General features: G+C 39.3%; 1 protein-coding gene across 1 annotated transcript; it reads left to right on the top strand.

Moving 5' to 3' along the window:
* Positions 1-1003: 1003 nt before the first annotated feature.
* PPID (peptidylprolyl isomerase D) lies at positions 1004-15068 on the top strand. Its single transcript, XM_025385038.1, has 10 exons — positions 1004-1224; positions 2951-3091; positions 4813-4919; positions 6926-7114; positions 8455-8577; positions 8736-8842; positions 10922-11063; positions 13349-13435; positions 13527-13569; positions 14371-15068. The coding sequence occupies exons 1-10, from the start codon at positions 1140-1142 to the stop codon at positions 14457-14459; spliced, it is 1113 nt and encodes a 370-aa protein (XP_025240823.1). The 5' UTR covers positions 1004-1139; the 3' UTR covers positions 14460-15068.
* Positions 15069-15101: the final 33 nt, after the last annotated feature.

Genomic DNA, 15101 nt, shown 5'->3' with positions numbered 1-15101 from the left:
ACTACAAGGCAAAGCATTTACACAGGGAATTGCCACTCTTCTCCAAAATCAGGCTTTATTAAGAGGCAAGACTATGTTCTCCTCATATATATATATACATACACACACATATATATGTAGAAAGTAAATGTTTTACACAGATTCCCCATAAAGGAAAAGTGGGCTATAGTAATACAGTATTTTTTTTTTTTTTTTTTTTTTTTGCGGGGGACAGTGTCGCTCTGTCACCCAGTGTGGAGTACAGTGGCACGATCTCGGTTCACTACAACCTCCTCCTCCCGGGTTCAAGCGATTCTCCTGCCTCAGTCTCCCGAGTAGCTGGGATTACAGGCATGCACCACCAGGCCCGGCTGATTTTTTTTTGTATTTTTAGTAGAGACGGGGTTTCATCATGTTGGTCAGACTGGTCTCGAACTCCTGACCTCAAATGATCCGCCCGCCTCGGCCTCCCAAAGTGCTGGGATTACAGGCGTGAGCCACCTCGCCCGGCCAGATACAGTTTTATCAGGAATCAAAACTGTGCTCTCTTCTGGCCTCTCGGCTTTAGCTGTTTGGAGCGTTTAGTCTAATCCTTATCACTTACATTGTAATGTGAACATCAAATTGCAACGACATGGCAATAATAAAGCTCCTATTGGTTGGGTACCACCAGTTTGTGCCAGGCATTGCACTGATTCACGTCTTTAATCCTCAAAACGACCTTCCGAGGTCAGCGTTTTTATTCTCTTTTTCCAGACCAACAAACTGAGTTTCTGAGAAATCACACCCAAGTCGGTGGCAGAGCTGACGCTAGCATGGGGCTGACTCCAAAGCTCTCCACGCCACGATGGTAGGAAAGACAACGAAACACAAGCGAGAAGAATAACGAGAACTGGGACCGTAACTTCCATGAAGTGAGAAGCCAGGAAGAGATGGCGGAGGGTACGCGGTTCTCGCTACGAAGTCGCTCACGCGCTTTGAAACACCGCGCGGGGGAGCGGGGCGGTGTCGGAAGTCAGACCATGGCTTCCGGTCTCGCGCCGGAAGTGGCCGGTCAGCGTCGCTGCTAGTCTCTGGCGGAGACTAGCGCTCTGGAGTTTGAGGTGCCGGGCGGCCACGAGGTGCGGGGATCCTGCGTCCAAACGCGTCTGCAAGTCGAGATGTCGCATCCGTCCCCCCAAGTCAAGCCCTCCAACCCCAGTAACCCTCGAGTCTTCTTTGACGTGGACATCGGAGGGGAGCGAGGTGAGCGGAGTCTGACACTGGCGGAAAAGCCCCGAGAAGGCGGGGGTTCCCTGGATTTGGGAGATTCCAAGGGTAGAAGGCGGCTCCGGCCGGTGGCTGCTCAGTGTCGCGGAGGGGATGGCTGCCTAGACTGGTCCACCGGAGCAAGCCCGGGCATCTAGGGCTAGATCGATCCGGCGCCTTTGTATCAATGCCATCGGTCGTGCGGAAGTTTCTGGAAATTTCTAGTTCGGGAATTGTGGCGTCCTTTAGGTTTGCCTCTTCTGATTTGGTTACACTTCCATGCCACCTCTGCACTACCAAGTTAGCATGAAATAAGATTATTTTATGTTTGCAGTGGGACAGTTCAGAAAGCATATCCTGGGATATGCGTCTGCGGGGTCCCAGGAACTATATTTGCCACATGAGATAATATATCAGCACGTACTGTATTATTTATACGTTAAAGGGACTTGTTTGTTTATTGCCTTTGCTTTATTACTGATTCTTAACTTAGAGGTCCATTCAGATGGGCCAGCATTTTCTCTTAATTTGCCATTGGGAAAATGCGCTCAATGTAGTGATGGTGTTGCCTAGGTTACATAGCCGCTCAGAAGTTCCTAAGGCCTGGTGAATTAAGGGAGCATGTTGCTTTGTAACTGGATTGGCCTTGTTCTGGAACATGTTAGAATTGCTGGCCAGGCAGTGTATTTGAATGCGTGTACAGGACACACACACGTTTACACGTACATTCAGTTTGTTGCAACTAGCCAGGGCTAGGTTTATTCTCACCTGTGTTACGTGCTGTCTAGGGGAGGAACTTTTACAGCTTTTGCTTCAGAGGCTGCACGAGGCAGTTTGCTCAGAGCACAAAGGCTGCAGGTATACATAACACGTGGCCAGTTCACCCATCCAAAGACTGTTTAATTTTCTCCTGTTGGTTGCTTGGTGATTGGAGATTCTCAGTACCTCTTGAAGAAATTATTCAGGATTTAAAACTATTTGTATTGAATGATATCTCTTACATGGTGCTAATCTTTTGGCTACTATAATTGGTTATGATCCTTGGTATGATTTTTCAAATCTGTTTACATACCTATATGACAGTAGGTAGACTAAATTTGAATATTAGAAAAATGACAATAAGATTCACTAATTCTACTAGTAAGTATATTCAAAGGAAATGAAGTTTGTATGTCAAAGAGGTATCTGCACTATTATAACATTATTCATGATAGCCAAGATAATGGAATCAAACTAGGTTTCCATCTACAGATGGATTTTTTTTAATGTGGTATATGTGCATAATGGAGTACTAGTCACCCATAAAAAATAATGAAATCTTGTCACTTTTGACAATGTGAATTAATATGGAGGACGTTATGTTACATGAAATAAGCTGAGCACAGGAAGACAAGTAACTGCATGATCTCACTTACATGTGGTTTCTAAAAAGCTGACCTTGAAGTAGAGAATGGAATGATGGATTTCAGGGGTTGGGTAGATGGTGATCACAAGAGACCTAATTTCAGTTAGAAAGGGGGAATAAATTCAAGAGATCTACTGTATAACATAATGACTATAGTTAGTAACAATGTGTTGTGTTCTTGAAATTGCAAAGAAGAAAAATTACAATAAAAGGGAACTTGGTAATTCATGATTGATCTGCTACCATAATTATACCAACCTTTTTATCATTTACCTATTTGGTTGTTTTGCATACTGACAAGATTTTCTTTTCTTTTAGTTGGTCGAATTGTCTTAGAATTGTTCGCAGATATTGTACCCAAAACTGCGGAAAATTTTCGTGCACTGTGTACAGGAGAAAAAGGCATTGGACCCACGACTGGGAAACCTCTCCATTTCAAAGGATGCCCTTTTCATCGAAGTATGTGTAAATTTTCTGAATCTTGTTATTCTTCACATAGACAAGTCCTGTTCTTTAGGAGTTAGGGAAGAAAACGCTAACTAGGAAGTGAAGCTCAAAAAGTACTATTAGCTTCCCCATTTGAGGCAGTAACTCAGTTTCTTAAAGGTTAGGCTGTGCGAGGTGGAATTACTCATGGTACTAAGGTTTATCTATAGAGAAATGGACTCCCCTGGCTTTACCCATCTTCTCATTCTTCTTCACTCTAAGATGATTTGATGGAGAAAGGAAGGCCATAGTCAGCAGACCTTAGGTAGCTTCATTGCCTGGTAACAAAAAAGTTATGTGTAATTTTGGGGCATGAGTGCTTGGGAAGGCAGCAGATTTGAAGATTCAGTGTTTTGGGCACATGGGTGATAATGTGGTCAAAATATGCCCTTTTCTACTGCTTATCACACTTGGTAATGAATCATACTTTTGTTTAGTGATAATGGCTCTCCTAATAGACTGCAGGCTCTATGGGTTCAAGAACTGTATGTTTTCACCATTTTGTTTTCAGTGTCTGGTTATTGAGTAGGAACTCAGTAAATATTTGTTTAATAAATAGGCAAATAAGCAATAATCACATGAGCAATGTTTTTTTAAACGATTTATTAAGAAAAAATTAACTTTTTTAAAAGTAAACTATTTACTTTCATGTTTAATAAAAACTCAAAATATGCTAATAAACTACATGCAGAAAATATTTAACATAGCAAGTGTGAGACTGCTATCCTTAGAAAGGTCTGCCTGCAAGAGTAGCACTTGGTTGGAGTTGGGGAACTTGACACTTGAGCCATTTCCTAAATTGGGTGATTTACTCTGCCTAGTCTATTTGTACAAACATGAACGTGTGCTTTCTTTTGGGGAGTCTGGAATTTTGGTACATATTAGGTGGAGTGTGCCCAATAAATACCTTGGGTGCTGAGTGTCTAATTGGCTTTCCTGGGCAGAGATACTGTGTACATGTTGCTGCATTTTTGTTGCTGGGGGAAGTGTGTGTTCTGTGGCACTTCATGGGAGGGAGAAAGCATAAGGAAGCTTGCACATGGATTTTTCCAGATTCAGCCTGTGTCTTCGCCCTCCTCATCTCACTGTGTATCGTTACTACTGTGATCCCACCAAATACTGATTTGTGTGAGCTCTAGGGTTCTCTGAACATGAAAGCAGTCTTGGTAACCTTTGACACAAACTGATATATTTGCTGAAAATTTTCCATTAGGGCAGTACAAATCTACTGGGAATAATTGGTCTTTATTCAGCAGACATTGTTGAGTGACTAATATATGTACATGCACATAGTTACGCGGATGTAAAACAATACAGTTGGTGTACTTAAGGACATCATTGTTTGCTGGAAGGGGCAGATCATAATGCCGTATGTTATCTAGGCAGAATCAAGATACTGTGGGAGAAAAATTAGGACATAGAGCTTTGGGATTTCAGTGACAGTTTTATAGGGGAGGTATCATTTGAACCGATTTTCTGAATGTTAGCGGGGATCAGGCAGGGAAAGTAGGTTGGATTCAGACGGTGAAAAGCGTGACCCATTTGAAATTGCGGGGACAGGTGGGGAAGGGCAGACAGGAGAGTGACATGACTAGAGTAATGCACTAGAAAGTTGTGTTACACACATATCCATTAGTAAGCATTGCTAAAGGCATCCATGTCTCAGTCACTAATAGCCATTTCCTTTTTTGTAGTTATTAAGAAATTTATGATTCAGGGTGGAGACTTCTCAAATCAGAATGGGACAGGTGGAGAAAGTATTTATGGTGAAAAATTTGAAGATGAAAATTTCCACTATAAGGTAAAGTAGAGAACATGCATGTTATTGCTGATAAAAAGATCATTATATATCTGGAATACTTGTTGGATTAAGACACCAAAAAATGTCTCAAGTGTGCTTAGATTCTCCCATTTGTTGTAAAAGGAATCACTTTTGTAAATAACGGTTCTTTAATATGGAAAAGTTTTCATGCAGTAAAGATTTTATTTAGCATTATTTCATTGTGATCCAGTTTTTATATGCTTCAGTTAAGCCAATGAGTTTTTACATGCGACCAGCATCTGGCAAAATTGTTTCCAGGAAAAATGTTTTCGTTGTTGGAAGGATGGTAACTTGTGCATCTTTATCCTTGAATTTGAAGAGCAACAAAACCATCACTAATATCCAGGATGTCAGGGGATTTGCACAATAGTAGATGTAGTTAAATGTAGTTAAATGTCCAGCCTCCTAAAGGACTTTAGTGGTGCCTGTGCCTTCTTATCTTCATTGTCCCAAGATGTAATGGGGGTATATTGCATCATTCAAGTTATAAGAATGGACATGTAAATACAAAAGTAAAGTGATATTTTTAGAAATAAGAAATATGATCAAGGTTATTAGGATAATTTGAAAAAATGTCATCAGTCTTCCTGCCAGTGTCTATTGAGACTACAATTCTATGTGCAGCACTATCACTGGCACCAAAGGTTTATAAAAATGAAAGGCCTTGATGTCAAGGAATTTATAATCCTACCTCAGAGACAAGATTAAGATACATGGAACTACTGGAGGATGATAGTATATAAATAAATGCTAAATTGATTGAATAACCTTGCTTGTATGACATTGCTAATACATACTGTCTGTATACTGTAGGAGAAAGATGTGATTAATGCAGTCTGAATTATTATGGAAGTCATTGAGGAGGAATGACTGGCTACATAGGCTGTGCAGACTGGGTCTTGCAAGGTGGCAACGTGGCTGAAATTTGGTTAGGCAGGAACCGTAGTATTGATGCAGAATTTAAAAAGGGACGTGGGTGAGGAAAGACACGTCAAGGAAATAAAGTTCTAGTTACTGTTGTACCAAAGGAAGCTACCAGAAGGATGAAAACTAAAGGTTATGTGTTGATCAGGTTGATATAGAGAAAAGGGGCCTATAGACAAGATACATGGTTCTTGCTTTCTATAAACTTGGTGGCCTTAAAATCTGAATTTGATTTAGATTGAGGGGAGTAAAAGGCATTTTGGTGGGGTGGGGGGGTGTCGTGAGACATTATATAACATGAGAGTTACGGTGCATGCACCAACAAGGAATACATTTAGAAAGCCTAGGAGATAAAGTGAAAAGGTTCAGAAATTGGGTTTCATAGATGCTTTGACAGTATTATGCCAAGGTAGAATTTTGATTTCAAGATGCATGCAGCAGTTTCTTTTGAGCGCACTCTGAAGAGTTGATTCATCTGGGATGAAAACCTAATCCAAATCCTGTATGATTTGGATTCTTTTGAGATTAGGAAAGTATCAAACTGAATGTCTTGGGTAAATTCAATATCCCATTACTGTTCCCAGTTTATTGATACGTAAAGGAAAACTCATACTGTAGGCATATTTATGAATTTGGAAGACTATTCAGATCTTCCGAGAAAAAAAGAGCATTCATCATAAAAAGGGCAAAATATATGACAAGAGTTTCATAATGCTGCATCTTCATTTTAAAGGTGAAGTATAAGTATCTTCTCATGGCCGGTTTAGAAATAAGCTTCCCCTGGACTGTTGTTTCTGTCACCTGTTTACTTTGATAAGGTTTTTTAAAGTTTAAAAAGTGATTAAGTGTGCCCCATGTTTTGTGAATTAAAGGTTGCAGTTTATAAAAAAAAGTAATTAAAAATGTCATAAGTGAAAAGTAAAAGAGAGTACAGTTTGATCTAAATGGTAGTATAGTGCACCTCAGTTTTATGTTCAGTAAAAGAACAGTTCAGACTAACACACGATTCAGAAAGAACACATCTAACCTTGGTTTTCTTTTAATGATTTTTATTTCTACAGCATGATCAGGAGGGTTTACTGAGCATGGCAAACGCAGGCCGCAACACAAATGGTTCTCAGTTTTTTATCACAACAGTTCCAACTCCTCATTTGGATGGGAAACATGTGGTGTTTGGCCAAGTAATTAAAGGAATAGGAGTGACAAGGATATTGGAAAATGTGGAAGTGAAAGGTGAAAAACCTGCTAAAGTAAGTAAAAAGTTACAGTGAAACGCACTTATTATCTTAGTTGCTATCTTTTTTTTTTTTTTTTTTTTTGAGGTGGAGTCTCGCTCTGTTACAGGCTGGAGTGCAGTGGTGCAATCTCGGCTCACTGCAGCCTCTGCCTCCTGGGCTTAAGCTATTCTCCTGCCTCAGCCTCCAGAGTAGCAGGGATTACAGGTGCACGCTACCACACCTGGCTAATTTTTTTTGTATTTTTAATAGAGATGGGGTTTCACCATGTTGGCCAGGCTGGTCTCGAACTCCTGACCTTGTGATCCGCCCACCTCGGCCTCCCAAAGTGCCGGGATTACAGGCATGAGCCACCGTGCCCAGCTTATTAGTTGCGATATTAAAGAAATGTAAGTAAAAGGATCAGTGATTATTAGCTGGAAAAATGTTACAATAATTTTGGGTATAGGAGCCTGGATCTGCCACTTTTTTTTTTTTTTTTTTTTACTTTTCTGCAATGGGAAAGACAATTAGGGTAGTTTTAAAGGAGATTTTTATTATTTCAACTTTCTTTTGGTTATCTTTGCTAGTTTATGTTAAGCCTTCTTATACCTGCAAAACTTTTGAGTCGGTATGTATAGTAGTACATAGCAGCGTGAGGATAATAAACCTAAAATCTTGTCTGGATTGTAGCATTAACTAGAGGCATGGCCTTGACCTCGTTACTTAACTTTTCCACACCTGTTTTCTCCTGTCTAAATTATTTATGGGTTTAGACTAGATTATCTCTGAAGACCCTTGTGTACTTAATGTCTGTGAATCAAAATGACCTTAATATTGGCTGGGCATGATAGCTCATGCTTGTAATCCCAGCACTTTGGGAGGCTGAGGTGGGAGGATCACTTGAGACCAGGAGTTGGAAACCAGCTTTGGCAACATAGTGAGAAGCTGTCTCTTAAAAAATAAAAAAGAAAAAGAAAACCCCCTAAATGACCGTAATACTACCCAGCCTAAGTGACAGGGTTGTGAGTGGTGAGTGGGAGTTGGAAGCTCAGTTACTTCTAGGAGGTAGGCTGTCACTCAGTGTGTGACGAGAATAGTAGTAAACCGGAAGCTCATGTCCCACCTGATGCCACTTACATAGACAGTGATAAAATTGCCAATTTATTCTGTGTTTATTGAGCTCCTAAGTAGCAGTAAAACGCTTATGTAAATGTAACATTGTCATATTAGTTGGAATGTATACAACAGCATTATAGTAAATAAATGAGCCTCCTCACATAAATCTGTGGACAGTGTTGCACTGACTTCAGCTGTATAACTTATCTCTCATTATTATGATAGTGCACTTCTACAATTTAGGGTTATTTTTACAGTTGTGCATTATTGCAGAATGTGGAGAATTGAAGGAAGGAGATGACTGGGGAATATTCCCAAAAGATGGCTCTGGCGACAGTCATCCAGATTTCCCTGAGGATGCGGATGTAGATTTAAAAGATGTGAGTACTTGCAGATTAGTCAAACTTTAATTACTTTAGTAAGTGAAAATATTTAGTACTAAAAGTTTGAGTTTTTGTTTCAGTCTCTCATATGATAGAATCTAGCATTAATCTATATTTCTTACTAAAATCCAACATTTTTGTATTTTTTTATACAGGTAGATAAAATTTTATTAATAACAGAAGACTTAAAAAATATTGGAAATACTTTTTTCAAATCCCAGAACTGGGAGATGGCCATTAAAAAATATGCAAAAGTTTTAAGGTAATATTATTTCTATCAAATTATTTTTAAGAAATTATAAATTGAATTATAAACTAAAATTAAGAATTGCTCATTATATTTTTTCAAATTACTTGTTGAATAAGCAGTTGTATTGAAATAGTTGCATTTCCTTTTTTTCCCCTCAGCTTATTTTGAGAAATTTCAAAAGACAAGTTGAAAGAGTAGTACATAATTATTCAGATGTTTTACTTACATTCACCAGTTTTTAACTTTTGCTGTTTATGTTTTTACAGAACTGTTTTAATAGGAAGTTGTTGATACTGTGATACTTTACCCTAAGTATTTCAGCATGTATTTCCTAAGAAACAAAGACATTCTACATAAGTTCAATACCATTAAAACACCCCAAAGTAATATTGATAGGTAATATCAATCCATATTTAGGCTGGGCATGGTGGCTCACGCCTATAATCCCAGCACTTTGGGAGGCCAAGGTGGGTGGATCACCTGAGGTCAGGAGTTGGAGACCAGCCTGCCCAATACGGTGAAATCCCGTCTCTACTAAAAGTACAAAAATTAGCTGGGCATGGTGGTGCACACCTGTAATCCTAGCTACTCAGGAGGCTGAGGCACAAGAATGACTTGAACCCGGGAGGTGGAGGTTGCAGCAAGCTGAGATTATGCCACTGCACTCCAGCCTGGGTGACAGAGTGAGATTCTGTCTCAAAAAAAATAAAAAATAAAAAAGTAATCCATATTCCAGCATCCCCAGTTGTTTCAATTTTTTAGAAAAATCCTGGGGCCAAACTAAGATTATATGTTGTATTTAGTGATAGTATCTCTTTAGTTACTTATGTTTCCTACCTCCCCTGGTTTTTTATTCATTTGCGTTTTTGTGGAGTCCAAGTCAGTTGTTTTTATAGACTTCCATCTATATGTGTTTGTTTCCTTAAGATTAGTTTGAGGTGTAATATTTTGGCAAAAAGACTTAGGTGTTGTTTTGTATCACCTATGATATCACATCCTGAAGACACATTTCCCTTTGGCCTGTTTGAGTTCACACACGTGGTTAAAGTAGTGTCAGCCAGAAGCATTTGTTATGTAGTCTGAGGTAGTACTGTGAAACTCTGTGAATATCTAGTCCCCAGCAACCTTTCACCCAGTGGATCTTGGCATCATTGAAAATCCATGCCTGAATCTGTTATTATACTGATCTTCTAATTTTATCATCATACAGTTACTGACTAGCATTCTTCTGTTTGCAAGAGCCTCCTGCGTATTTTTTAAGTATCACTGTAGACCTATGGATATTTTTCTTTTTCTTTTTATAGAAACAAGGCCTCCTTATATTGCCCAGGCTGGTCTGGAACTTTTGGGCCCAAGCAATCCTCCCTCCTCAACCTCCCAAGTAGCAGGGACTAGAGGATTTCTTATGGGTAGTTTTCAGTTCTGTTTGTCAGTACACTATTACTGTCATTCTTTTTCATGCCCAAAGGGTTCCAGATTTGTTCAGTGGAAGGCCCCTTTCCTTTGGCATGTTCCTATTAGTCTGTGAGCACTTGCTTGCTTTTTTGCACAAGATGTTCTAAGCTCATCTTGCCTTGCTTTCAGATCTGATCCAGCAGTTTTTCTAAGGACCTCTGATTTCTTTCAGAGAAAGGAAGCTTTAGAAACCAAATTCTGGGGGCCAAGTGTGCTCGGTTTCTGGGCCCTTTTCAGGGACAATGCAAAATCAATGGAATAGAGTTCTCCTTCATCTTTCCTCTATTGAATTCCCTTCTCCTATTATGAGAATCCTGGTTCCAAACATAATTATGTTGGAAAGTACATAGTGGAGACCTGAGTTTCAAAAATAGAAAAGTGTTACTAGTGCATAATTAGATTTGGGAATTGGTCTTACATTGGCCTCTTTGAACACTTTGGGGAAAAAAGTTGGAACAAAAATAATTTTTTTTTAAGCCTTCTTAAGAAAAATTTTAAAAAGTGTGATCATTAAGATTATTGATAGCATTTTTAGAGCTTTTTATATCAGAAATGACAACACTTCTGGACATACAGAAGAAGAGTAATTCCTGTTTATGTGGCCTTTCATACTGCTTTTATTAATGCGTTCTACAGATACGTGGACAGTTCAAAGGCTGTTATTGAGACAGCAGATAGAGCCAAGCTGCAACCTATAGCTTTAAGCTGTGTACTGAATATTGGTGCTTGTAAACTGAAGATGTCAAATTGGCAGGGAGCAATTGACAGTTGTTTGGAGGTAAGTCTGTTTAATCTTGAACTTTTTGAGTAAGTTGGATTAAGACTTAGTTTGAATAGTAGCAATTTTTATATATATTAATATATCTTATTGCATAGGACCTATTGAGGCTTAAGAAAACATTTTGTTTCTAAATATTTTGGACCCTCAATTCTTTCCCTGCATTCATTTTGCTTATAACTGTCACTCAACAGCCATGAAGATCCTTGCCTTTTTTCCTCGAAGCACATATATCAGCTCATGTATTTACTTAAGAGCACCTATTATATGTTAGGCATTGGAAGACAAAGTTAGGAATGATTAAGAATGTGGGTTATGGAGTCAGTCAGGTGTGGCTTTTCTTCTTCTTCTTCTTCTTTTTTTTTTTTTTTTTGAGACGGAGTCTGGCTCTGTCGTCCAGGGTGGAGTGCAGTGGTGCAGTCTCGGCTCACTGCAACCTCTGCCTCCTGGGTTCAAGTGATTCTCCTGTCTCATCCTCCCGAGTAGCTGGGATTATAGGTGCATGCCACCATGCCCAGATAATTTTTGTATTTTTAGTAGAGACAGGGTTTCACCATGTTGGCCAGGCTGGTCTCAATCTCCTGATCTCAGGTGATCCACCCGCCTCAGCCTCCCAAAGTGCTGGGATTACAGGTGTGAGCCACCGTGGAGTAGTTATAGAAAGTTGTATAACATAATGTAAGGCATTTAGTGTAGTGCCTGGCACATTTTAAGCACCTAACAGAGACGAGTGATTTTAATTAAAAGATCCATACCCTCAAGAAGCTTAATAAGTGATTCAGTTTCAATTTAGGTTCATCAGGACTTGTGTATGGAGAATGGGTTCTATTGGAACAGGTCATTTATCTTTAGGAGGGCCATCCAGGTATGCTAACTGATAAAGCTAGAAAGGTGGCAGTTTTACCTTCCTCAAATAGAGCAATTATGACTCTCTTCCCTGTTGTACAGTTTGAAAGGTTTTCCAAATGAAACATTTTAAGAATTTTACATATTAAGCCATGTACCTAGACTAGCTATGCTCAGAGCAAGTAGAACTAAAATGAGATCCTAATTTGGTAGGGTAGATGACATAAGGGATAGGAATATATTTAGAAGGGAGCATACAACAGAGGAAAAAACTTATCAAAAGAAAAGATGGGTCTTCACTCTGGGTTTCTTTTTTATTTGTTTTTTTTGCTCTGTCACCTATGCTGGAGTGTAGTGGTGCAATCAAAGCTCACTGCAGCCTCAACCTCCTGGGCTCGGGTGATCCTCCCACCTCAGCCTCCTAAGTAGCTGGGACTACAGGCACTCATCACCATACCCCGCTGAGTTTTAAATTTTTTGTAGGATGGGTTTTTGCCATGTTGCCCAGGCTGGTCTCTTAACTCCTGGGCTCAAGCTGTCCACCCACCTTGGCCTCCTAAAGTGCTGGGATTACAGTTAAGAGCCTCTGTGCCCAGCCCGGATCTCTTTTTGACCTGTGAGGCAGATAATAAAATCTAAGTATGGGCTGTTAAAAGATGTTACATAAACAAAAGATAATTTTAAAATGTTTGTTCTAGGGGAGAGACCTGATGCATAAAGTCTCTTAGGTTAAAAGACCTTTTGTAAGAAAAAACCTAGGTTGGGTATGGTGGTTCATGCTTGTAATTCCAGCACTTAGGGAGGCCACGGCGGGTGGATTGCTTAATCCCAGGAGTTTGAAACCAGCCTGAGCAACATGGTGAAACCCTGTCTTAAAAAAAAAAAAAAATTAACCTGGTGTGATGGCACATACCTGTAGTCCCAGCTACTCGGAGGCTGTGGTGGGAGAAGCACTTGAGCTTGGGAGGTTGAGGCAGCAGTGAGCTGTGATCAGGCCACTGTACTCCAGCCGGGGTCACAGAGGTGAGACCTTGTCTTTAAAAAAAAAAAAACTTAAGAGTTTATAACTTAAGAGTTATTAAGTTATTAATGTTCCTAAAAAACTTATAATTCAAGTAAAAAGTATATACAAATTTTTCTTCAAAATGATTTTCTCTCATAAGTGTTAGTTCAGGCCTATTTGGGAGATTGAAACCACAGTGTGGGGAGCATACTGGAAACTGGTAGAGAAATGTCTTTCTCCCCCATGTCCATTCAGTGCCCTCTGCTGACAAAACTTACTGCCCACTGGCAGAGGAGAGCTATTTGCAGGTTTCAGCTCCATTTTCACAGAGCAGTGAAGGATGGGTTTGGATTTGATAGGCAATGAATTGAAATCTGGCATATAAGCTTAATATGTAATACTTTGATATAAATACTAGCTTTATACTTTTTTGTAGGCTCTTGAAATAGACCCATCAAATACCAAAGCATTGTACCGCAGAGCTCAAGGATGGCAAGGATTAAAAGAATATGATCAAGCATTGGTAAATCTTGTTCCAAATGTTTAATTTTTTAAAATAGACAACTACCTTTATAAATCATACACCTAACTTAAATGTTTTTTTCCAATTAAAGGCTGATCTTAAGAAAGCACAGGAGATAGCACCAGAAGATAAAGGTGAGTTGGCAGCTTGTGTAGTGAAAGTTAGTTTTGTTATTTAAAAAATGTATCCTCAGGAACCATTGTTCACTTTGCCAGATTTTAGATGTTTGTTCAAAAGATATTACAGAATGCCTGCTGTTGGGCCAGGCGTTATCATACAGCAATGAACAAGACAGTCAAAGTCCCTGTCCTCAAAGAGCTTACATTCTACTCCCGCTCAAGAATATACTAGTTTTTCACGTTATTTATTCTTCAAGTTATCATGTCTGTAGTTTTTTATATGTCTAAATACTGTTTGTCTTATGGTATCCTTTGAGACTCTGTTCCTATTCTGGTTCTTCTAGTCGAGAGCTCAGCATCGTAAGACACAGTATTCATGGTAAATTTAACATTTGGGACCATTCTTCAAGCTGAATGTAGCCATAACCTTAGTACTGAAGTACTGGTTATATGTTTTAGGAAACTATGACAAAAATAAGCTTGTTTTTCAAATAAACCAACTATGAATAGTGACACTAGATCTGGATATTACAAAATGTCTTTGGTCTCTTATTACTAAAATGAAACAAGGGAAGCAGTTACTCTTCCCTAATGTAGAGGGAGAAGGCAAGTCTTGATGTGCTTGAGTTCTCTCAGTTGACAAATTACGTTTCATTTCTGTTGTTTGTGAGATTGCTCAGATTTTCTGTTACTAGGGCTTGCTTACTTTATGGAGAAGTTTTTTCAAGGGGTAGTTAACATTAAAACAGTTTGTTAGTCACCATAATTTTTTTGGATATTTTGAGAAATAACTCACATTGCATATTTATTTTACAGCTATCCAGGCAGAACTGCTGAAAGTCAAACAAAAGATAAAGGCACAGAAAGATAAAGAGAAGGCAGTATATGCAAAAATGTTTGCTTAGAAAGGATTCAGTTTTGCTTATTGTGTGTTGATTGTGTAAATGCAATAAGAAAATGTAAAGGTTTTTGTCTATTAATATGATCCCTAATGTGTTTCTTTTGACACCTTAGTTCCTCATTGTTTACAGTTTAGGAGTACTGATCGGGGTTCATGCTTAATAAACGTGTCACAATACAGTCAGTAAAGTGGTTTTGTTTGTTTCTTTGAGCTGGAGTCTTGCTCTGTCACCCAGGCTGGAGTGCAGTGGCGCGATCTCAGCTCACTGCATCCTCTGCCTCCCGGGTTCAAGTGATTCTCCTGCCTCAGCCTCCCAAGTAGCTGGGATTACAAGCATATGCCACCACACCCAGCTAATTTTTGTATTTTTAGTAGAGACAGGGTTTCACCATATTGGTCACGTCACGCTGGTCTTGAACTCCTGACCTCGTGATCTGCCCCTGCCTTGGCCTCCCAAAGTGCTGGGATTACAGGTGTGAGCCACTGTGCCCGACCAAGTAAAATGTTTTTTAAAATGGTTATCTGCATTATTCATAAAGGATAATGGTGTCCAGTCTTTTTAAACTTGTAAAGACACATCTTATTGAATAAAGAGATGACAGTTTAGTTTGTATATTGTTTCCTTCAATTCTTTGATGTATCTGTG

Source organism: Theropithecus gelada, chromosome 5 (genome assembly GCF_003255815.1).
Source record: "Theropithecus gelada isolate Dixy chromosome 5, Tgel_1.0, whole genome shotgun sequence".
In the NCBI taxonomy this organism is placed as follows: domain Eukaryota; kingdom Metazoa; phylum Chordata; class Mammalia; order Primates; family Cercopithecidae; genus Theropithecus; species Theropithecus gelada.
Note: the sequence above shows the minus strand (reverse complement) of the source record. Positions and strands in the feature narration are given on the sequence as shown.